The sequence below is a fragment of the Bos javanicus genome, chromosome 21 (genome assembly GCF_032452875.1).
Source record: "Bos javanicus breed banteng chromosome 21, ARS-OSU_banteng_1.0, whole genome shotgun sequence".
NCBI lineage: Eukaryota > Metazoa > Chordata > Mammalia > Artiodactyla > Bovidae > Bos > Bos javanicus.
Window position 1 is genome coordinate 19169188 of NC_083888.1, and position 22975 is coordinate 19192162.

The 22975-nt window shown below is 49.5% G+C and overlaps 1 protein-coding gene and 1 long non-coding RNA gene across 3 annotated transcripts in view; one reads left to right on the forward strand and one right to left on the reverse strand.

Annotated features, from left to right (window-relative positions):
- Positions 1-21767, forward strand: part of ISG20 (interferon stimulated exonuclease gene 20) — a 33301-nt gene extending 11534 nt beyond the window's left edge. The window contains exons 3-4 of one of the 2 annotated variants that reach the window (XM_061394366.1): positions 4080-4280; positions 21682-21767. In XM_061394366.1, coding sequence (XP_061250350.1) covers positions 4080-4280; positions 21682-21705 — 225 coding nt within the window. In that variant the 3' untranslated portion in view covers positions 21706-21767. Of the gene's footprint in view, positions 1-4079; positions 4281-5480; positions 17254-21681 lie in introns of those variants that run through there. The other variant, XM_061394365.1, reaches the window with a different exon arrangement.
- LOC133234150 (uncharacterized) lies at positions 9756-21880 on the reverse strand. The gene is made up of 2 exons (XR_009732045.1): positions 14187-21880; positions 9756-11166 (listed from the first exon to the last, which is right to left on the reverse strand). It is a non-coding gene; the product is annotated as an uncharacterized LOC133234150 (long non-coding RNA).
- Between the last annotated feature and the right edge of the window lie 1095 nt (positions 21881-22975).

A 22975-nucleotide genomic window follows, 5' to 3' on the forward strand; every position in this document is an offset into this window, starting at 1 on the left:
TCTGAGGTTATTGATATTTCTCTCATTAATCTTGATTCCAGCTTGTGCTTCATCCAGTCCAGTGTTTCTCATGATGTACTCTGCGTATAAGTTAAATAAACAGGGTGACAATATACAGCCTTGACGTACTTCTTTTTCTATTTGGAACCAGTCCTTTGTTCCATGTCCAGTTCTAACTGTTGCTTCCTGACCTGCATACAGATTTCTCAAGAGGCAAGTCAGGTGGTCTGGTATTCCCATCTCTTTCAGAAGTTTTCACAGATTTTGTATTGGGGTATAGCCAATTAATGGGGCTTCCCCAGTGGCTCAGTTGGTGAAGAATCTGCCTGTAATGCAGGAGACCTGGGTTTGATCCCTGGGTAGGGAAGATCTCCTGGAAGAGGGCATGGCAACGCACTTCAGTACTCTTGCCTGGAGAATCCCATGGACTGAAGTGCCTGGCAGGCTACAGTCCATAGGGTCACAAAGAGTCAGACACGACTGAGCACGCACATAGGCAGTTAACAAACAATGTTTTGACATTAACAATTAACAAACAAAGTTTCAGGTGAACGGTGAAGGGCCTCAGCCATACGTATGTGTGTATGTGCACTCAGTCACTCAGTCATGTCTGGCTTTTTGTGACCTTATAGACCATAGCCCTCCAGGCACCTCTGTCTATGGAATTTTCCAAGCAAGAATAGTGGCATGGGTTGCCATTTCCTCATCCAGGGGGCCTTCCCAACCCAAGGATGGAACATGCATCTCTTGGGTCTCCTTGCAGATTCTTTACCACTGAGCCACCTGGGGCTAGGAAGCCCTAGCCATTCATATATCTATTCTATTCCCTAGACATTATTAATTTCAACTCTGAAATTAATAATGATAATACAATCCCAGATTCTCAATAGATGGTAATAATAACAACTGTAATAATAGTGACAGGTTCAGGCAGGTCTGGACACGGCATCTCAGTAGTCAACACACCCGCTGTGTGACCTGGGCAAGCCTCTTACCCTCTCTGATCCTCAGCCCCCTCCACTATAAAATGACATTAAGAACACTCTTGCTGTGAAGCCTCATGATAAGATGAGGAAAGTACCTGACCCAGTGCCAGGCAATGAGAACGGATGGATGACTGTCCCTTCCCCCACCCCCTCCAGTTCTTCCCAGGAACTTGAGCCGCAAACCAGTGTATTGGACACATTTGCCTCACGACACTGATTCAGGGCAGGTCGGCAGCCAGCAGGTCACATAGCCCGGAGGCCCTGCCAGCTGGCACCTCCACACCACCCTGGATTTCCCTCTCTGCCTTGCCTCAAAAAGTCTGTGGAGCTCACCTCTCCAGGCTCTCCCTTTACAAAGAGGAAAACTGAAACCCAGAGATGGTCCTTGACCTCCCTGAGACCACACAGCAAGTCCCAGAATCTTTGTCCTGAAGAGCTGACATCTCTCTGTTGAAGAGTCAGATCTCCTCCTTTTCCTGCTTCTTCATCCTTCTACTTCTTGTCCACTTCATCTTATTTTATTTGTCTCATGATGAGTCTCGTGGTCTTGAATGTAACCATGCCCGACCCCCCACCCACTGTGGGGACCCTGGGCTTGGGAAGTGATGAATTTCCCGGGAATCCATCCCATAATGACTTGGCCCTTTTAGCCTGGGACCGGCTACTGCGGTTGACTCTGGGATGTCACAGCCCCCTCAGGGCTTGTGTGAACTAGACCCGAGTCATCTCCTAGACAAGAAAACAGGCCCCACTGTTCAGAAACATAAAAGACGTCAGCAAGGAAAGGTGTGTGATCCCCAGCCGCCCAGCACGGCCATACCCTCTGGCCCTGGGCCTCGAGCCCTCCCCTGCGTGCTGCCTGAGCCCTTTTCTTCACACGTAGGGTTCTCCCCCAGCCTCTGCTCAGAGGTCATGTGCCCTCATCACTCAGGGGGCCCCCAGACCTCCAGCATCCACACCACCTGTTAGAAAGGCAGAATCCCGCAGTCGAATCCAGATTTTGGTGAGGTTGACTAGCTGATCCCTAAGCCCAAGTGTGACAAGCACTGGTGTCTCTCAGGAGTGTGGCTGGGGGCTCCTTGGGCACAACTCCGTAACTCAGGGTGGTCTCTGCAGCATGGTGGTTTCAGGGAGGGGAGACTCAGGGATCCTGGGACACTGGCTCCATCGGGAGGTGAGACATCACACAGCCTGGCTCATATTCAAGGTGAAGGGAACCAGATGGCATGTTTTCTTTTCTTTTAAAAATGTGACTTATTTTTGGCTGAGCTGGATCTTCTTCATTCCTGCCTCCCGAGTGGGCTTGCTCTAGTTGTGATGAGCAGGGGCTGCTCTCCAGTTGTGGTGCCCAGGCTTCTCATTGTTGCGGCTTCTCTTGTTGCAGAGCACGGGCTCTACACTCAGGCTTCAGCAGCTGGGGCACCTGGGCTTAGCTGCTCTGCAGCATGTGGGATCTTCCCAGACCAGGGATCGAACCCATGTCCACTGCATTGGCAGGCAGATTCTTAATCACTAGTCTACCAAGGAAGTCCTAGGCTCTGTCTGTTCTGAGAGGAGTGTCAAGGAATCTGCAAATATTTAAAAATTATCAGAATCACCTTGAGTAAATTACTCCACTTCTTGATAGTTCAGTGTTTTTCAACTGCAAAATTCAGTTAAATACAGCCCTCCCTCATAGCTGTACTGGTTTTCTACAGCTGCTATAACAAAACCATAGACTGGTGGTTTAAAATAATGCAAATTTATCATCTTACAGTTCTGTGGTTCAGAAACCCAATGGGGGTGTCATTCTTCTGAGACTGAAGTGTCCACAGGGCTGTATTCATTTCTGGAGCCTCTGATGTGTGTTAGTTGCTCAGTCACGTCTGACTCTTTGTGATCCCATAGACTGTAGCCCACCAGGCTCCTCTGTCCATGGAATTCTCCTGGCAAGGATACTGGAGTGGGTAGCCATTCTCTTCTCCAGGGGATCTTGCTGACCGAGGGCTCGAACCCGGGTCTCCTGCATTGTGGGTAGATTCTTTACCCTGTGAGCCACCAGGGAAACCCCAGAGGAGGCCTGGTGAAGGATTCATTTCCTTGTCTTTCCCAGCTCTTAGCTTCTTGTGTTCCTGACTCTCGGCCCCTTCCTCCACTTCCACAGCCAGTGGCAGACCGTCAAGTTCTCAAGTCAGATCTCTCTGACCTTCACATATAAGGACCTTGGGATTGATTATGCTGGGCCCCTCTGAATCATCCAAAAACTCTCCCTACCTTTATTTTTGGTTGCTCTGGGTCTTTGTTGCTGCATGTGGGCTTTCTCTTAGTACCTGGACTAGGGATCAAACCCATGTCCCCCTGCATTTGGCAGTTGAATTCTTAACCACTGTACTACCAGAGAAGTCTCAGAAACTCCCCCTCTTTTAAGGTCATCTGATTAGCAACCTGAAGTTCATTCGCAGCTTTAATTTCCCTTTGCCATGTAACATGTTTATAGGTCCTGGGGATTAGGAAGTGGGCATCTCTGAGAGGTTATTAGTCCACCTGCCACAGGAGGGTTGTTGAAAGGGTTAAATAACATAATGTATGTGATGAACATCAGTGAGTGCCTGCCACATGGGACCATTGGCATTGCTATTATTCAAAGTAAACTATTAGTCGCTCAGTTGTTTACCACTCTCTGTGACCCCACGGACTGTAGCCTTCCAGGCTCCTCCGTCCATGGGATTCTGCAGGCAAGAGCAGTAGAGTGGGTTGTCATTCTCTTCTCCAGGGGATCTTCCCAACCCAGGGATCGAACCCCGTCTCTTACATTAGCAGGCAGATTCTTTACCGTCTCAACCACCAGGGAAACCCCCAAGGCAACCACCAAAGAAGCTGGGATAGGCCTTCGGGCAGAACTAAACAGTTGAAGGTGATGAAGGGCCTGCTCCAGCCTCTTTTTCTCCCTGATGGATATGTCCCAAGCCCAGAGAGGGATGGTGGTTTGCTCATGCTCACACAGCAAGTCCAGGAGGGGCTGCTCCAGGCCCGCCCCCTTGATGGCACCGAGTTGCCCCAGACCCACCTGGAAGGGCCCTGGGTGACGTGTGGGGCCCTTGTCTTCCCGGCCAGATCCTGCAGGTGCTGAAGGGCAAGCTGGTGGTGGGCCACGACCTGAAGCACGACTTCAAGGCGCTGAAGGAGAACATGAGCAACTACGCCATCTATGACACGGCTGCCGACCGGCGGTTGTGGCGCGAGGCTGGCCTGCAGTACTGCCGGCGGGTCTCCCTGCGGGTGCTGAGCCATCGCCTCCTCGGGCGGCGCATCCAGGTGAGGGCCACCCTGTTACCTGGCGGGCGTGGGGGGCTGGCCTTCCCTGCAGGACTCTAAAGTCCCCCAGTGCCTCCACAGCACATATGCAGCCCCAGAGATGTTCTGCTCACCCCAACTCCCCCAGGTAGTCCTGAGAGGCTGTGTGCTCTGAGAGGCATGGGCTTTCCCCAGAAGGAGGGCGGGCACCGCGTCCATCTGAGAGCTGACCTGGGAAGCCTGTAGGGTGAGGCCGAGGGCCAGGAAAGGGAAGGCAGCCCATCAAAGTGATTTAGTTTGTTTTCAGTCAGGCCAGTTTCGCTGTGGGTAACTGAGGCTTCACCCTCCAGCCCACCTCGGGAAACGGTGTATAGCGCAGACCTCGGGTGTGCCCAGGGAGCTGCATCATTTACACACAGCGCCCATCAGGCCGCGGCTGATACTGCTCTCGGGGCCCTAACTCCGAGCCCCAGGCAGGGGCAGGCATGCTGGGAGCTCACCAGGGCCCAGGGAGGCTGGCTGGACACTAGGAACTGCGGCCACTTGGGCTCAGCGGATGTTTAAGAAGCACCTCCTCGGGGCCAGGCTGGACCAGAGGCTGAGGACCTGGGTGAGGAAGATCCCTCTGGTCCTTGAGAAACTCTTGGTTGAAGGGAGGGAGGCCCATGACCTGTCTATCAACACATCTGAGCGGGGAGGGCAGGCATCCTGAGCAGGGATGGAGGACAGGGTCAGGCAGGATACCAAGTCTGAGTGGAGGGTGAAGGATATGTCTTAGTGGAGGAGGCAGGAGAGGGGGGCCTGGGGAGGGGAGAGCCTGAGCCCCAGTCTGAGGGATGGGGGGCAGCTTGGCTTGTCTGGGGAGCAGAAATGTGCAGGAGGCAGGGGATGGGCGTGAGTTTGGGCCCCTCTGCAGGGCTTGTGGCACCAGGGATCCAGGACAGAGTGTCAGCTCCTGGACTCGCTGAACAGCCCTGTTCTCAATGTGCTGAGCAAGGAGCACTCTGGAAACATCTGTGTCCATGTTCCCCGGGCCCTGGGCTCCTGTGAGAACTGCTTGAAGCCAGGCCTGCTCCAGCCACCATCTGAGTCTGTGTATCAGGGGCTATGGAGACTCACCCTGACCCACTTCAGCCCTGGACTCAGGCTGTGAGCAGGGAAGGCCCGGGTCCCATAGTGCCTGGATTCAGCCCCCAGCCCCTCTCTGTCCTGTGTCTGCAGGACAGCGTGCTGGGACATAACTCGGTGGAAGACGCCAGGGCAGCCATGGAGCTCTACCGCATCTCCAGGAGAATTCGAGAGCAGTGAGGGCTGCATGCCTGGTGGAGTCCAGCCCCCTTCCCAAGGACTAGAGGCCTTTTGTCTCTTCAGAACAAAAACTTTGTTGCTTTTGTAAAATGCATTTTTAGCAGTAAAATAGCTCTGTATTTTCTCTACTCCCTTGGATCCTCTTCTTTTTCTTTCTTCTCTCTGAACTGGGCATTGGTGGATCCCACCCAGCACTTGAGAGGGCAGCCAACATGAACTGGGATGGAGGCTCAAGTGTTCCCATCACATAAGGGGTGTCAATGTCAAGGAGTGTCAGTTTCCTTAACGTCTTGAATCTGCGAGTCTGCGAAGAAGTCCTTGTGACAACACAATTAATTACCTCCACCTGCCTTTCTAGCTGCATTTATACCCAGAAGGGGGAACTGTTTCCTGAGCATAACACCCAGGTCCAACGTTATGCAGTAGAATCATCTGCAGAGTCGTTATTTTAATCCCTGACTGGGTTCCTCTTCATCTTCACTGAACCAGAATCCCTGGATGTGGGGGGTGGGCGTGGGGTGGGGGGGTAGGCACCTGTTAGTATTTTGACCTCCAGAGGTGATTCTGATGTGTAAGACATTCAAGTCACATAAAGTACCTTTTCATCACCCTGGTACTTGAGCATCACATGGGGGCTGCTGGGCCCCATCCCAGAGTTTCTGATTCAGCAGGGCTGGGCGGGGGAAACCCAGGAATCTGCATTCCCAACAAGTACCCCCTTGATGTCTTGTGCTGATCCAGGGACCATGCTTTGAGGCGCTTCCCGCATCAGGCGACTGTGCTGTACAGCCAAGGATGAGCCACTGGCCTAAGGGCTGAGTACCACCAGGGGGACTGTGGTCACTGGTCCAGCTTCACCCCCTCCAAGTCTCTTGGCTGCCTGTTCATGCAGAGAGAGGGCACAGCCCTGTTGGATGTGTCCTCAATAGCCCACTGCAGGGATGAGGGGCTCCAGGTGAGGTTAAACCCAAGGGATTCAAATCCAGGCCCATCTGACTCCAAACTCTGGGGCTTTACACTCAGTCTGTTTTACAATGGCAGCCTCCCGTTTGTGCCACTGGCCTCTGAAAGCCTGGCTAGGGAAGGCGAGGGGGAAGTGGAGTTTGATCTGTCTGGATTCTCCCCTACCTTGTCTCCTGCGTTTTGGAGTCCAGACCTCTGCTGATTGTTAATGAACTTTGGAACCTGTTGGGTGCAGCTGCTTGTCTGCCTGTGAGTGGCCACTAGGTGGAGCCCTTGAACCATTTTACTGACTTGTAGGTAGAACCAGCCTGAGGGACCCTCTGGCAGGCTGTGTGAGGGGCTGGGTCTTTAACATGGATGGAGGGCGGCTCCAGGGACCCTCTAGATGCCCTCATCAGCTCCTGAGCTGAGGCTCAGGGCAACCGGGGCAGTGGTGCTGCCTGGCCTGGAAGGTGACCCCCAGGCTCCGTGACTACCAGCCCGAGTCCTTCCAGGGCTTCAGGCTTCCTGGAAAGAGGAGGAGCCAGGATTTCCAGAGGAAAAGCTTTCCCAAAGGAAATCTCTAACCTGACGTCCTGCTTCCGGCTCTGGGGCTTGGATGCCCCAGGGGAGGAAAGAGCTGGGTTGGGGGACTTACCTCCTAGGTGGACCCGAGGTGAGGGTCAAGACCCCAGAGGACAGCATGTGCTGTGGCCCCGCCCCTACCCCTGGCCCCTGCCTCCTGCACAGCCAGCTCTCAGTGGACAAAGCCCAGTCACGAGGAAGGACAGGCTGATGCTCTAGAGAGACCCCGGCTTCAGTCAGCCCACCTGGCTCCGTGTCTCCCTCTGTGAGATGACGGTCTCGTCCATCAAAGGGCTGAGAAGGGGACTGAGACCCCATAGACAGGGTGCCTGGCATTGGGCTGGGGGAGGGGGACCCATGAACAGCACTGTCACCGCTGGTCCTAGTAAAGGAAGAGCCGCTCCTGAGGGCCCTCTGGACCCCTGACCTGCCTGGGTCCCCACACGCCTGTGGTCGTGCTGGCTGGATTTCTCTCTCTTTCTCCTCACTCTCCTGTGAGATCCTTGAGGTCAGGGCTGCTCCACTGTGATCTCATTATCCCCAGAGCTTGCCGCAGGCCCTGGTGTCTGCCAGTGAGTGAGGAGATGGATGGAATGATGGAAGGAAGGAAGGCGGGATGAATCCATTCTCACCAAATGCTGGAATAAGACATCTCATGTCTGACCTCAGCATCCTCCTCCTCGAGCTCCCCTCCTTCCCTGAGCGATGCCAGTCACACAGCCCAGCACAGCACCAGGACCAAGTGACACAGTGGCCGGCATCTATCAGGGCTCTTGGGGCACCAGGCACCATTCTAGGTGCTCCACATGTGTGATCTTGTGTGTAGTATGGGCTGTTATTCTACTCACTTCATGATGAGGAAGTTGAGGTACAGGGAGGTTGAATAACTTGGCCAAGTCATACAGGGATTAAGTGATAGGTCTAAGACTTGAATACTATTAGAGGAAAAGATGCTTGCAAATTTCTAGTCATGTAGGGAACTGGCAAATCAAGTCCCTTCTCCTTCTGCGGCAGCACAAGTCCCATCCCAGGTTTGACTGGCTAGCCAGCTGAGGAGGGAGCCTCTGGCTGCTGCCTCGGGAGACAGGGAGCCCAGGCCAGGCAGAGAGCAAGGGAAGGGCCTGAGGCTTGGGCACTGGGGGCTTCTCCATCAAATGTGTGTGCTGAAGGGCTGGGGAAGGCCCTGGTCACCAAGGCCTTGGCTTGGCTTGGAGGCCACAGCGCCCCTCACTGCCCCAGATCCCTGGACCCAAGTTGCCTCCCTTCCCTCTGCCTTTGGAGACAGGCCTGTGTGGGCATCTCTCAGCTCCTCCCCTAGTCTGTCCATCAAGGCTGCAGAGAACATGGAGACCATCTGCCAAGCATCCTTCCCCTTCTCCACTTGGTACATTTTTTCAAACTTCAGCTTTGTTTTTTTAAAAATATAATATATTGACATGTTTCAAAATAAAGATATTCTTAAAAAGCCACACACTGAGAGACCTGGGTTTACCTGCGGCTTTATCCACTCTACCTCATCTCCCCTACCCCTCCAGGACCACTGCTCCACTAAACTCTCCAGAGTCCTTCTCAAGCTTCTTAATACAAATCAAGCAAATACAATTGTATTTATTTTTATTTTTTCCTTTTTTATTACATAGGAAATAGCATACTGCACATAGATTTGTATCTTACTCCTTTTATTTAGCATATCCTGGAGATATTTATGATCATTATTTGAGAGCATCCTTATATTTTTCCAGCTGTATAGTATTCCCTCTCCTGTCTTGCTGGAGCCAGCTGGCAAAGTCAATCAGGTCCTGAGAATGTGCACGACGCGGCTGAGAAAGAATACTACAGCAAAGATGGGGTCGAGAGGATCAGACACATCTCCACAAAGGGAAGCGGTCTGACCATGACTTTATTCAGCATCTTATATTTATACAGGAGAGCAAGAGAAAAACAAGACAGTTAAGATTTTTTTCTTGGTTGACCTATACATCTTACAAAAATCACAAGAAATCTTGAGAGCATGGGAATAGCACCCTGTTATTATTTCTTACACCAGATAACATTTCCCTGTGCGTGAGAAGTTTGTCCAGAACTCCAGGTGTCTGCAGTAAATAATCGCCTAATCTCTGGGGTGGCGGGACAGAGAGCTATGTTTGCAAGCAAACTCTCAAGGACTGAGGCAGCTCCCAGAGCTGTATCCTTTAGATAAAGGACCCCGTTCTCATGGGCAGCTCCCCGCATCTCCCCCTTTCTTTTTCTATAGGCGCATGCTTATGTTCCTTTAACTGCAGACAATTTCCATAGATGGAAGCCTTTATCACCCATAGATCATCAATCAGGTTTTTAATTAACAAGGTGCAAGAAATAAAACAGTTAAAATTATTAACAATAGTCCTCCTATGGCTGCTCCCAAGTGCCAAGTACTATTGATGGTAGGTACATGTCGAAAACAGTTCTTTAACGAAAGACTCAGCTCTTTTTGCAACATCCAAATCAGGTCTGGGTGCATTTTCAATGTTCATTATTTCCTGATGTAGATGCAGTAAATCTAAGGAAATATTTTCATTATGCCAAATACCTTCTAAATGAGCTTTCACCTTATCCCAAGCAGTTATACTACCATTATATTTTTTTTTGGGTAACACAGATCCATCGAAAATCGGCATGACATTGTACCCGTAATCTCAACTTTATACCTTGAACCTCTTTGCCTAAAATTTTTCCAACATCATAAAGGGCATTCAATCGGTCTTCTAGCTTTTTGTCAATATCTTCTTGAGTCCCCAGGGTAACGGATACATTTTTGTGCCAGATTATCAACAAAAGTTGCAGTTTGCACTGATTGTGCCAGGGACAGGGCTGCAGTAATCGAGGAGGCAATAAGGGTTACCAAAGCTACAAATCCCAGAATTATTAACCCTATTCCCCTACGATAACGCATTAAAGCACCCTCTACTTCTCTCCAAAGCTCAAGTCCTTTTTCATCATACCAAGACCCATTAATCTTTACAGGAATCATAACAAAAGCAGGCTGTCTTAAGACTAGAACCCTAGTTTGATTAGTAATTCCCCTGATGCAGTTAGTCAAAGTACAATTGTTACAAGTTACATTATAATTTCGTGACCCAAGTTGTATATTTATAGATCCTACTAATAAAACATAAGGGTGAGGCACACATGCTCGAGGGTATCTCATGGTGAGATTCCATAAATAACCGTGTCTCACTTTTGATCTCACCTGAAGGTAGGAACCCTCACATCTAAGGGTGGCAGCTAGTTTCCAGATTTCTGTTTGGAACACTTCAGAGCCGCCCAAATTCCAAATACGGGATGCAAACTTTCTATTATCTTGTGCTCCGGGGTTTCTGTTCGAATCTGGAGACCAGTCCCACAATGACTCATTTGTCCCAAATATGTTATAAACCGTGGCAGTCTCATTTCGACACAGTTTCCATGGTGCAGCAGTGACTCTTCCCCTTCTTCCAAAGTCGCAGAAAGGGATATCTAAAGGACCAGTTCCATTACGACATTGAGGAATTCCAGATTCTTTCGTTACTCCAGGAATATATAGGCTCCAACCATTGTCATAATCAGCATGTCCTGACTCCCCAACAAAAAGGCATCCTATTGAATTAAAATATCTAGACAGACAAATAGGTAACGATCAAACACTCCATGATAAGAGAAATTAACTTGATTAGGAATAATACGTTTATCTGAAAAACCACCCAAAGCCACAGTATCATTAGTGTATATGGGAATGGACCGACCCTCCCAACCCACCGGTTGGAGAAGGGGAGGGTCGGGAAAATAAGCCCAGTAAGCATTTGAATATTCTTCAGAATGTGCAGTATTAATCTCATTTAAGATAATTAATAAGGTTATCAGGAAGCTTAAAGGTGATATCGGATCACCCTGCATAACAACGCGATTCTGTGCCTCTCGCATCAATGCCTGGAGTTGTTGCCGAGATGGTAATTCATCATGCTCTTGAATCTTCAATCTCCTCATCTGGTTTACTAGAGATCGTCTCCGCCGTGCGTACCAACCTTTCCGGCAGCCAGCGTGGCGCTTCAGCATCCTGTGGGAAAACACAAACATGCCCTCGTCCCCAAATTAGTACTGGATCTGGTCCATACCATTTTTCCACAAGTGGGTCTTTCCAAAAGACTTTAGGTCTTATTGTTTGCGCATCAAAGTTCCAAAATCGCTGTGCTGCTGAACGGCCACATATATCCAATTGTAAAAAATTTAGAACAAATAAAGCATGGTTTAGAGAGTTGGAGGGGGTATTGAGATACAATTCCCCCTTCTTTAGTTTTTGCAATTGATGTTTGATAGTTTGATGTGCCCGTTAAATGATTCCTTGACCTTCAGGATTATAAAGGATACCCGTTTTTTTGAGATAGACAATTGTGTACAAAATAGTTAAATTTTTTTTCTAGTGTATCCTGGACCATTGTCTGTTTTTATGGTCTTAGGGGTTCCCATAACAGCAAAACATTTAATGTAATGAGCTATACAATGTTTGCTAGCTTCTCCGGATTGTAGAGAGGTATGTAAAAAGCCAGAGAAGGTGTCAATAGTAACATGAACAAATTTTTGTTTACCAAATTCAGAAATATGGGTAATATCCATTTGCCATATGTCGTTTGGCAACAATCCTCGGGGATTAACTCCATAATGGGGGACGCTAAAAATTTGAGGACATGTTTGACATTGCTTAACAATCTGTCTGGCAGTGTCTCGAGTAATGCCAAATTGAAGTCTTAAGCTATTGCTGTTTTGATGGTGTAAGCTGTGGGAAGTTTTTGCCATTTGTTCCAAGGAAGGAAATATCATACGTGTAGCTTTGTCAGCCAAAGCATTGCCTCGTGCTAATGGTCCAGGAAGCCCAGAGTGAGCACAAATATGACCGAAATAGCATTTATTAACTCTGGAGGAAATTAAATGTTGTATATCACGAAAAAGAATTTGGATAGTAGAATTCAGGGTACCAATAAATGGAACAGTCTCAATAGTGTTTAAGGCTCTTATGATATATTGACCGTCAGAATATAAATTAAATGGAGCAGAAATTTGCAATAGAGCCTGAAAGACAGCAAATAGTTCTACTTCTTGAGCAGACTTATAATTAGTACGCCAGGTGGCAGTATTGCCCTGTATAATCAAACTAGCTATTCTATTAGAAGAGCCATCAGTAAATACAGTTAGGGCGTCGGCAAGGGGCTGAGAAACAATGATTTTTGGGAAGAGAAATTGGTGATAGTGAGCAAATTGCAAAATTTTATCCGAGGGATAATGATTATCAAGCCGTCCACTAAAGCCAGCTAAAGCAATATCCCAGTTGTCGCTAAACTGAAACAGCCAGTCCTGTTGAGTTTTAGCCAGACTGTGCGGGCGCGAGGCCAGGGGCCCACGTGCGCTCTCCCACAGAGGGCCAAGGACTCGAGGCTGACCACTAGTTTTATCCCGCTTTTGTTGCTGATACAGTACTTCTTTGACTGTCTTTCCTTGTAATGCCGCGGCCAAAGTTATGCCTTGAACGTATGAAGGGCCGATATCGGCACAAATCCGTACATAATCGGATAAGCCTCCCTTTTTCCTGTAAGGTCTCAGGGCAGCTTGACAAGCCGAATTGGTATTCTCATAAGCAAGATGTTTAGCCAACACCATTCCTGCCTGCTCATCCCCTATCATTTTACTAATTGCCTCAAGCAGGCGGGCAACAAAATCCTGATATGGTTCATCTGGCCCCTGGTGAATTTTAGATAAATCTTCGGTCTTTTTATCAGAATTTGGAAGCTTTTTCCATGCTCATGGAGCCGCAGCACTAATCTGAGGGTAGGCTCTAGGCAAATAATTAAGTTGATTATTAGTGCCTCGATAATCCCCCTCTCCCACCATCATTTCATAAGTGGTGTTCAGTCCCTGTCGCCGATTGATATTGGCTGTGATCCCACACTGCTCAGAAAACTCAGATTTCCATAGTAAATAATCTCCTCCAGATAAACAAGCCCGAGCAACCTGTTTCCAGTCATTAGGTGGCAGATTTGATTTCCTAAAGCCTCTATAATAGCCTGAGTCAACGGCGCAGTCAGGCCGTATTGTGCACAAGCCATTTTTAACTCTTTTAGTTGCTTAAAGGGTAGAGGTTCATAATACCTCTGCTGTTGAGCATTTTCAAATACTGGATAGATTCTTGAAAACCCAGGAATATGTTCTCCTTCATCATTAGCTCGCTTAATCGCTTGTTGAAGAGGAGATAATAATTTCTCACTTCTAGTTTTTATGTTTTCACCGGGCAAAGAAGCAGGGATAGATATAAGCTCTCGCGGTTCTACGAAAGGCGGAGGTGGATCAAGTCCAGCAAGAACCAAGGGAGGATATGCTGGAGGCGCAGGCTGGCTGGAGTGGGAATCTCCCTGTGCATCCTTTTTTACTGCTATAACAATTTTCTGAATTAAATTCTCCAGCTGTTCTTCAGAAAGCCCTGAATGCTTTAATTCCCCTTTTCCCGAGGAGGGTTGCATGCTAACCATCATCTCCCAAGGCATATCCTCTCTATGGTACTGAGCCGCTTGTTCATTTAACTCTTCCTGTTCATCAGAGCTTAACACATCATCATTCCTTCTAGCCTTACAAGCTGTTCCCTCAGGCACAGCATAAAGTGGCTCAGGCAGAGGGGCGGAAGGCTCTGCAACTTCGGGTTCTATGGAATCCTGGAGGGCCGTTTGAATCTTATGTCCCTCGTGTTCAGGATCCAGACAGTTTCTTATGAGAGTCCACAAAGAAAAAGCATCCACAGGGACACGATTGGGACCATGTAAGGAATAATATGTCTGCAATTGTTTTCCTACTTTTTTCCAAGTTTCCAGACTAACTGTTCCTTCCTCTGGGAACCAAGGACAAACTTCTTCTACAAAAAGGAAAAACTTTTCTAGCTGTAACTTATTTACATGAATTCCCCTGCCTTTTAACATAGTTTTCAACATATGTACAAATAACTGGCAGCTACTGCCTTGTCCCATGATTTATTACTCTCGACAATAAAACTCCCTGCCCCTTACTTCAAATAATTAGGAATTCCTCGTTGCTTACCTCAATCCTGACGGGCAGCGGCCGTTGTTGCGCTCGGATTCTCGAGTCCCTGTTCGGGTGGGGCCCAACATCTTGTGTCACAGGCTGGCTCACACCCATAGGCTCTGGTTCGGGGTGGGTGGGAGTCAGTGGGAGGGGCTGACTCCGAGTTTGGGTGAGGGTGGAAACTGACTAGGACTGTTCTGAGCTCTAGGCAAATCTGGGCAATTAGAGCAGATTTTGTTTTGGGGGGTTTATATTTTCTTTCATTTTTATGTTGAGGTTAAAAAGGATATTGTAAATGGAGAAAGGAAGAGGGTTTTCTCTACAATTGACAGCACCAGAAGCTCCAGAAAAAATTTTAAATTATATGTATTTTATAGATCACATTGTGTCTGAGTCCCAGAGAATCAAGAAGTTGCAGCAGGAAGCGGTCAGCACACAGAAACTCACATGTGTGTGCCCCTCACACTCAAGCCATGCAGTTTCTTTGACAATGGAAGCAGCAACCCCCACCCTTTACAAAGAAACCTGCCCAAGAGAACTTAAAGAGAAATTTCCCCTTTAAGAACAGAGTCACCCAGTAATTTTTGCCCTCCTGATCAGAAGATAGGAAAAAAAGAAAAGAAAAAAAGTCCCAGGCTAACACGCCTTGAGGCTGCAGTGGCCATGCTCTTCTCCCCTCAGAGGCAGGACCTGTGTTTTGATCACTGAGGCAGGAGGGCCACGTCGCTGCCCCTCACCAACACTGCAGACAGCTGTCTTAAAGTTTTTGTGTTGCTTCACCAACTCCTACTTTGATTCCCCAGAGAGTAGCTGGGATGGACAGTATCTACCCCTGGCTTCCTCTAAGATGGCCTCTAGGCAGCGGGTGTTTAGTGAGCCTGCAAAAATTCTGGAGCCAATCTCAGGTGGGGCTGGAGCACCCACCTGGAGCACCAGGTGGGGCCCAGGGACCAGGGTCTCTGCTTCAAGACTCCTGCCATTGAAAATTATAGACCTCCAGAGATTTTAGTTTAAGTTAAAGGGCAGGTGCCCTGTATACTCTCCTCCCATGGGAGGTGGGGGCCGAATCACACAGAGGACTGTGTGCTGTGGAGTCAGCACCTTAGGAGATGGGAGGGGGCGGTGGGCAGAGAAGGAAGACTGTGGATCAGAAGAAGGAAGATGGGGAGAGGTGGTCAGGACACAGGAGATGAGAAAACCAAGGATGACCAGAAAAGGGGCAAAAAGCAGAAAATGTAGAAAAGATGAAAGAAGCAAGAGAAAGAAGCAAAACAGGACTTGGGCAACCACACTAAGCAGGAAAGAGACAGAGCAGAAGGAGGGAAGGAAACAGAAAAGACAGTGAGGTGCATGGGGAAGGATGTGAGGAGGGAGAGAGGAGCCAGGAAGAGGGCATCAGAGAACACCAGAGCTCGGTGAGGATACCTTTGTGAGCAGAGGATCAGGCATCCCTGGGCTGGTCCTCAGTCCCTACAGAACCTGGCGGGCCCAGTACCCCAGGTTGGCCATGTAAACCAGCAGGTTGGAGGCTGTCAGGACGGCCACAGCCAGGCACTGGTCTTGGGCGCACATGTCGTGGATGAGCTCGTCCCTGCAGTTCCCATCATTGGGCCTCTGGGGCTGCCGCCGAGCTCCTCGCTGAACTGGTAAAGCAGCCAGAGGACCAGGGCACTGACATAGAGGAGGATGGAGAGCAGGGTGAGCACTAGCTGGAAAATGGGATACAGTCTGGGCAGCCTGTATTCCCATTCGTCCAGGTTCAGCAGGATGGCCAGGGCTGCTGGGATGAAGCAGATGGAGTACACGGCCACACACCACTCTCAGGCTGGCTGGTGCAGGTACAGGGAGGTGTTGATGATGCAGGCAAAGACGACATACGCCACGAAGGTCTCCAGCACCTTCAGCAGGCCTGGCACGGTGAGCACACAGCAGGGGATCTCCTTGAACCCATAGGCGACCCACGTGCAGGCCACATCTATGGCACACAGCACTGATGTGACATAGGAGAAGGCAGAGGCAGCGATGACCCGGTCCTGGTAAGGACCATCAGGCAGAAAGTGGACATAGATGATGGAGTAGATGATGGAGGCTGAGAGGCAGAGGAGGGTGGTGTAGCAGGCATAGGCCACGGGAAGTTGAACCAGAAAAACGGAAAGTGGGAATGGAACCCATAGCACTCAACAATGAATACCGTGAGGGTCATGGCGAAACAGAAGCACCAGATGGACATGGACCAGTTTCCTGCAGCTCCCTGCTCAGTGGCCCTGCTGGCCACCAGGGAGATGGCCACACACATGGAGAACAGCTGCAGCAGGCGGAGGCAGAGGTACATCATGGCCATGACGTCTGGGTCCGGGGATGTCCACTGTGTGGACATGGTGTTGTGATTGATGGTCAGGCAGGTCACAGTCACCAGTACAGCAGTGGTCTTCACTGAGGACTCATCAGAGAAAGGTTCAGCTCTGGAGGTGGAAAAAGTCAGACGCCTGGAAAAGATTCACCGTCCTGTGATGGCTGAGGCTCTGGATCTGTGGAGTTCCAGCCAGTGGCCCAGACACTCGGGTAACAGCCGGGTGGCTCAGTGGTAAAGCATCCACCTGCCAGCGCAGGGGACACAGGAGATGCAGGTTTGATCTCTGGGTCAGAAAGATCCCCAGGAGAATGAAATGGCAACCCAGTCCAGTATTCCTTCCTGGGAAATCCCATGGACAGGGGAGCCTGGCAGGCAGCAGTCCATAGGATCTCAGGAGTTGGACTCGTGTCCAACTGAGTGACTAAACCACTGCCGCGACCACAGCCGCTCCAAGATGATTCTCCCCGCCCATCACCCTTGACCTCATCAGGAGGCTTGTCTTATCCCAAACCTCCCAGCTGGGCTGGGTCTGGCCTCAAACATGAACTTTTGTCTCTCTCTGGGCTGTGTGTGCCGTATTCTATGGAGACACAGGGTAGTATGGTCCTTGTCTTTAATCCCAACCTTCAAATCTCAACCCTCAGTATTTCAAAACTGAAAAGAAATATTTAAAAATCCCAACCTTCAGTATTTGAAAATTGAAAACAAATACTTGAAAAATTGTTTTTTTAACAAAATCTGACCAGAAGACACATGAGACAAGTTATGATCTTTGTTATTTCACTTGCGACTATTCAACAGTTCAGTTGTAGAAACACTAATGTGTCTGATTACAAGGTGCTTTCAGACCCTAGAGGGGTCTAATGTCATAGAGAGTAGATGTACCATGTCACCTGTCTGAAGCTGAAAAATTCCGAATTCTAAAGAGTATCTGACCTCAAGGGTTTCAGAAAAGGGACTGTGGATTGTGCTGCTAACTCCATTTTACAGATGAGAAAACTAAGGCTTGGTGAATCAAGTGCCTTCCCTAAGGTCAAAAGACTGGAAGTGGGAACCCCATATGGAAATGCCAAAGCTGTGATTTTGAACACTTTGCACTTCAGCCCACACATCAGGGCCCGTGGATGGGAGCCCAGGACCAAAGCTCTGGGCTCTAGGATGCAGGACATGCCTTCAGGGCCACGGCCCCCTTCCACAGCACCTGAAGACACATGTGTCCTGGCCTGTCCTCCCTGCAGCATCCCTAGAAGGAGCTGCTGTGTGAGGGGACACAGCCCCCACCAGAGGAGGGCAGCTTCAAGGGTGCACAGGGAGGAGCCCTGGGGTGAGAGCAAGGCCATGGAGACATGAGAAGTAGGGACTGTTGTGAAGCCTCTCCACCCATTTTTGCCTTCACATGTGACTCTTCCCCATTGAGGGGAGACCCCAATCCAGCCTGACTCCAAGGTGGGGCCACATTGAGGAAGCACGGAATAGATTAACATAGTGTTGGGCTCCAAAGCTGCCATCCAGGTGGGAGTCTGGAAAGATCTAGGAGAAGTCCTACCTGAGTGAGGATTTTCCTGGCCTGGGAGACTGGTCAGCAGCTTCCAGGGAAGAAGGGATTGGAAATGAACAAGGACACTGTGTCTGAGGCTGACGTGGAGCCTTTCAGGGCATCTCAGGGACGGGGTGGGGATGGACGGTTGATCATCCCCTTTTAAGGGCAGGAGCTGAAAGAGGAGGCCCCTGCAGGACCCCTGGGAGGCGACAGCCCTGAGAATGCACCCGGGACTGGGGTGGGGGCGGGGAGCAGAGTGGAGGTTACTGGGGGGATCCCAGGTTCCCAGGGGCCCTGAGGCAGCCCAGTAGGGGTCTTCTGACCCAGAAGGGATGCAGGCATGGAGCCAACCTTCCCACGGAGGAGGGGCCTGGACTGGAACTGAGAGAGGAGAACAGGGGCCTGAAGGGGTTTCAGGGCTGTGACAGGGACACCTTAGGCTGCGTCCATATCTTGGCTACTGTAAACAGTGCTGCAGTGAATATTCAGTTCAGTCATTCAGTCGTGTCTGACTCTTTGCGACCCCATGGACTGCAGCACGCCAGGCTTCTCTGTCCATCACCAACTCCCAGAGCTTGCTCCAACTCATGTCCATCTAGTTGGTGGGGCCACCCAAATCTCATCCTCTGTGGTCCCCTTCTCCTCCTGCTTTAAATCTTTCCCAGCATCAGGGTCTTTTCCAATGAGTCAGCTCTGCATATATGCCCAGGAGTGGGATTGCAGGTCATTGTTATTGTTCAGTTGCTAAGTCGTGTCCAACTCTTTGCGACCCCATGGACTGCAGCATGTCAGGCTTTCCTGTCCTTCACCAGGGAGTGTCAAAGGTCAGCAGCTGCAGCAGCACAGGACTCAGCCTCCCCAGAGGCAGATGGCAGATGCCTTTGAGTTGTTGTTGTTCAGTCGCTCAGTTATATCCAACTCTTCCCAACCCCATGAACTGCAGCACACCAGGCCTCCCTGTCCTTCTCCACTCCCAGAGCTTGCTCTAACTCATGTTCATTGAGTCAGTGATGCCATCCAACCATCTCAACCTCTGTCTCCTCCTCCTCCTGCCGTCAATCTTTCAGAGTCTTTTCCAGTGAGTCAGTTCTTCACATCAGGTGGCCAACATGTTGGAGCTTCAGCCTCAACATCAGTCCTTCCAATGAATATTCAGGGTTGATTTTCTTTAGAATTGACTGGTCACACTTCTCTGTCCAAGGGGTTCTCAAGGGTCTTCTCCAGCACTGCAATTTGAAAGCATCGATTCTTTGGCACTCAACCTTCTTATGGGCCAACTCTCACAGCCATACATAACTACTGGAAAAACCATAGCTTTAACTATATGGACCTCAGTAGAAAGCCATTGTTGAGATGTACCCACAGGAGTAGCAGTCACTTAGAAAAAAGCCTCTGAAATTTCCCTTCAGATAGGAAAGTGGTAGATACCCAATGAGAAACATTTCAAAAAAATGAGAGAAGGACCTTGAACTCAAACCCACAGGCCCAACAGCAGCCCCCTTTTCCGCCACCCCACAGAAGTGGCAGGCATGTGTTGGGTGCGGGGAGCTCACCAGAATGGAGGGGCCCCGGGAGGTGGGCTGGACACTGGGAGCTGTGGCCACACATGGGGCTTCCAGCTCAGTGGATGTTTGTGAAGCACCTGCTCGGGGCCAGGCTGGACCAGAAGCTGAGGACCCAGGTGAGCAATGCCAGGCAGGTCCTTAAGAAACTCTTGGTTGAAGGGAGGTAGGGCCACGAACTGACCATCAGCACATCTGCGGGGTGTGTCCACAGAGGGAGGGCAGGTGTCTGGAGCAGAGATGGAGGATGGAGGGCAGGCAGGACACCAGGTATGAGTGGAGGGTGAAGGGTGTGTCTTATTGGAAAAGGACATAAGAAGGGAGCCGGGGAGGGGAGACCTGGGGCCCAGCCTGAGGATTGGGGGGCAGCTTGTCTGGGGAGCAGGAATGTGCAGGAGGTGGTGGACGGTGCTGAGTTTGGGCCCCTCTGTAGGGCTTGGGGCACCAGGGACCCAGACAGAATATCAGCTCCTAGACTCACTGAAGAGCCCTGTTCTCAACGTGTTGAGCAAGGAGTACTCTAGAAACATCTCTGTCCCTGTTCCCCGGCCCCTGGGGTCCCTGTGAGAACTGCTCCAGCCCCTCTGGGTCTGAGGCCAAGCCTGCAGTGTCCCACCCCCACGCAGCAGATGGGAGCCCCTGGAGGGCAAACGTGGCCTCAGGACCTGGATTCTGTGCCTGGCCCTGCCTGGGCCCCAGGCTCATGGGTGAAGCCTGGCCTGCTCCAGACACCTGCTGAGTCCAGGGTGTCAGGGGCCCTGGAGACTCACCCCTGACCCACTTCAGCCCTGGATGTCAGGGTGTGGGCAGGGAAGGCCCAGGTCACCTGGTGCCTGGATTCAGTCCCCAGTCCCCTCTCTGTGCCGTGTGTGTGGTACAGCGTCCTGGGACACAACTCGGTGGAAGATGCCAGGGCAGCCATGGAGCTCTACTGCATCTCCAGGAGATTTTAATTGCAGCCTGAGAATTTTAGTTGCAGCGTGTGGGATCTAGTTTCCTGCCCAGGGATTGAACCTGGGCCCATGTGTTGGGTGTGTGGGTGTCTTAGTCCCTGGACCACCAGGGAAGTCCTTACCTCTTATCTTTACACTTCATAGGAAGGAGTCAGTAAAAAATATTCCAAAGAAGAAAAGAAACAAGCACCAATATAAGCATGCTGTATTGAAATATAGCAGTGACAACCATAAAAGAGAACTAAGTGAGCTGAAAGTGCCTACATTGGGTAGCAATTGTTAAGGACGGGGGGATTTGGCCTGGGGAACAATGGTTTTCTATTATAAGCTTTGGTACATTATTTACTTAAAAAAATTGTTTGGGTGTTATTTTTAGAAGAACTTAAAGTGCAATGCAACAGATAGGTAAATTGGACTGGAAAGAGAGACACAGGGAGCTTCACCTTTGTAAAGTGACAGGTACACAAGTGATATATTATTTATATGCTTCTAAATATCTAAAATATTTTATGGTTATTATTAAGCAGCATCAGTAAGTGATGCTGTTCAGAGAGGGTAACTGAAAGTCCAGGGTTGTGGAGTGTAGGAGACAGGGCAAAGCATAAAAATACAGAAGTCAATCATGGACAGAAGGAGGAACAATTACGACCACGTCAAAAGAAGAGGATTTAGAAAAGGTGGAGATACAGAGATATTTTGAATTATAGTTGGGAGAAGTTGAGAAATTACAAACCCCGCTGCAGGAATACAGCTGTAGTTCTGGGTTTCAGCAGAAGATAGGAGAGTTATGGGAATATACTATAGGAAGCCCCCTACATATGAAGCTTTATGTTGTGAACTCAAAGATACAAACGCACGTTTACAAAAGTTCGTTCATTGTCTGGTGTACAGCGTCACGTGCTTGCATCCTCTCCAAGGGCCTGTGCTTTTGTGTACTTTACCGTATAGTACTGCACAGGGTGCAGTAGTGGAGTTGCTGGTGGTTTAGTGGCTAAGTCATGTCAGACTCTGGCGACCCCAGGGACCGTAGCCTGCCAGACTCCTCTGTCCATGGGATTTCCCAGGCAAGAATACTGAAGTGGGTTGCCATTTCCTCCTCCAGGGGATTTGCCCGACCCAGGGATAGAATCTGAGTCTCCAGCATGGCAGGTGGATTCTTTGTTGCTGAGCCCCCAGGGAAACCCAAGGTACAGTAGTACATTATCTTTATTTCAAGTCCCGGATGTCCAGAAGCAAGCGTAAACGCAGCGAAGATGTAGCTGGTACATGACTGTTCAGTCGATGCCAGCCTCTCTAATACCAGCCGTTCAGTCGATGCCGGCCTCTCTAATACCAGCCGTCTTACTGAACTTTTCAAGTTTTACAGTACTTTTCAAGATACTGTACTGTAAGATTTAAAATGTTTGTTTTTATGTTTGGTTTTTATGTATGATTATGTGGCAAGTATTATAAACCTGTTACCGTACAGTACTATATAGCCGACTGTGTTAGTTGGGTACCTAGGCTAACTTTGCTGGACTCAGGAAAAAATTGGACTTACAAATGTGCTCTCAGAACAAAATTCATTTATATGTAGGGGACTTAGTGTAGTCTCCTAGGGCTGCTGAAACAAGTTACCATAACCTCGATGGCTTAAAATAGCAGAAAGTTATTCTTTCACCGTTCAGGAGGCTAGATATCTGAACTCAAGGTATCAGCAGGGTCACACTCCTCTGGAAAACCTGAGGAAGAATCTATTCCTTGTCCTTCCAGCTGCTGGTAGCTGCTGGTCTTCCATAGTGTTCCAGGGCTTCTGGCAACATCACTCCTATCTCTGCCTCCGTTTTCACACCACCGTCTCCTCCGTGTGTGTTGGGCTATGACCTCCTTCTTTATTGGCCACACCTTGAGGCATGCCAGATCTTAGCTTGCCAATCAGGGATTGAACCCATGCCTCCTGAAGTGGACACATAGAGCCTTAACCACTGGACCACCAGGGAGAGTCCTACATCTCTTTGATAAGGACACTTACTATCGCATTCAGGGCTCACCCAGAAATCCAGGATTAGCTTCTTAGCTCAAGATTTTTATCTTAATCAGATCTGCAATGTTCTTTCCCCCAAATAAAGTAACTTTCACAAGGTACAGGAATTTGACATGGAAATCTCTCTGGAGAATTTTTTTTTTTTCAGCCTACAAGAGGGACTTATGGGATTTAAGGAAACAGTATATTTTCTCACTATTCACCAGTGGACGGGGACATTCAGTAATTAACAAAAACAGGAAAGAAATTACTGTATAAATCTGAAAGTGAAACTGACTTGAATCAAGCATGAATTTCTTAGTGGACTTGTTCAGCAAAGTTGATAGGCTCCATTTTGTGTGAATAAACCCCTCAGTTTCTGTGATTCCCTTAT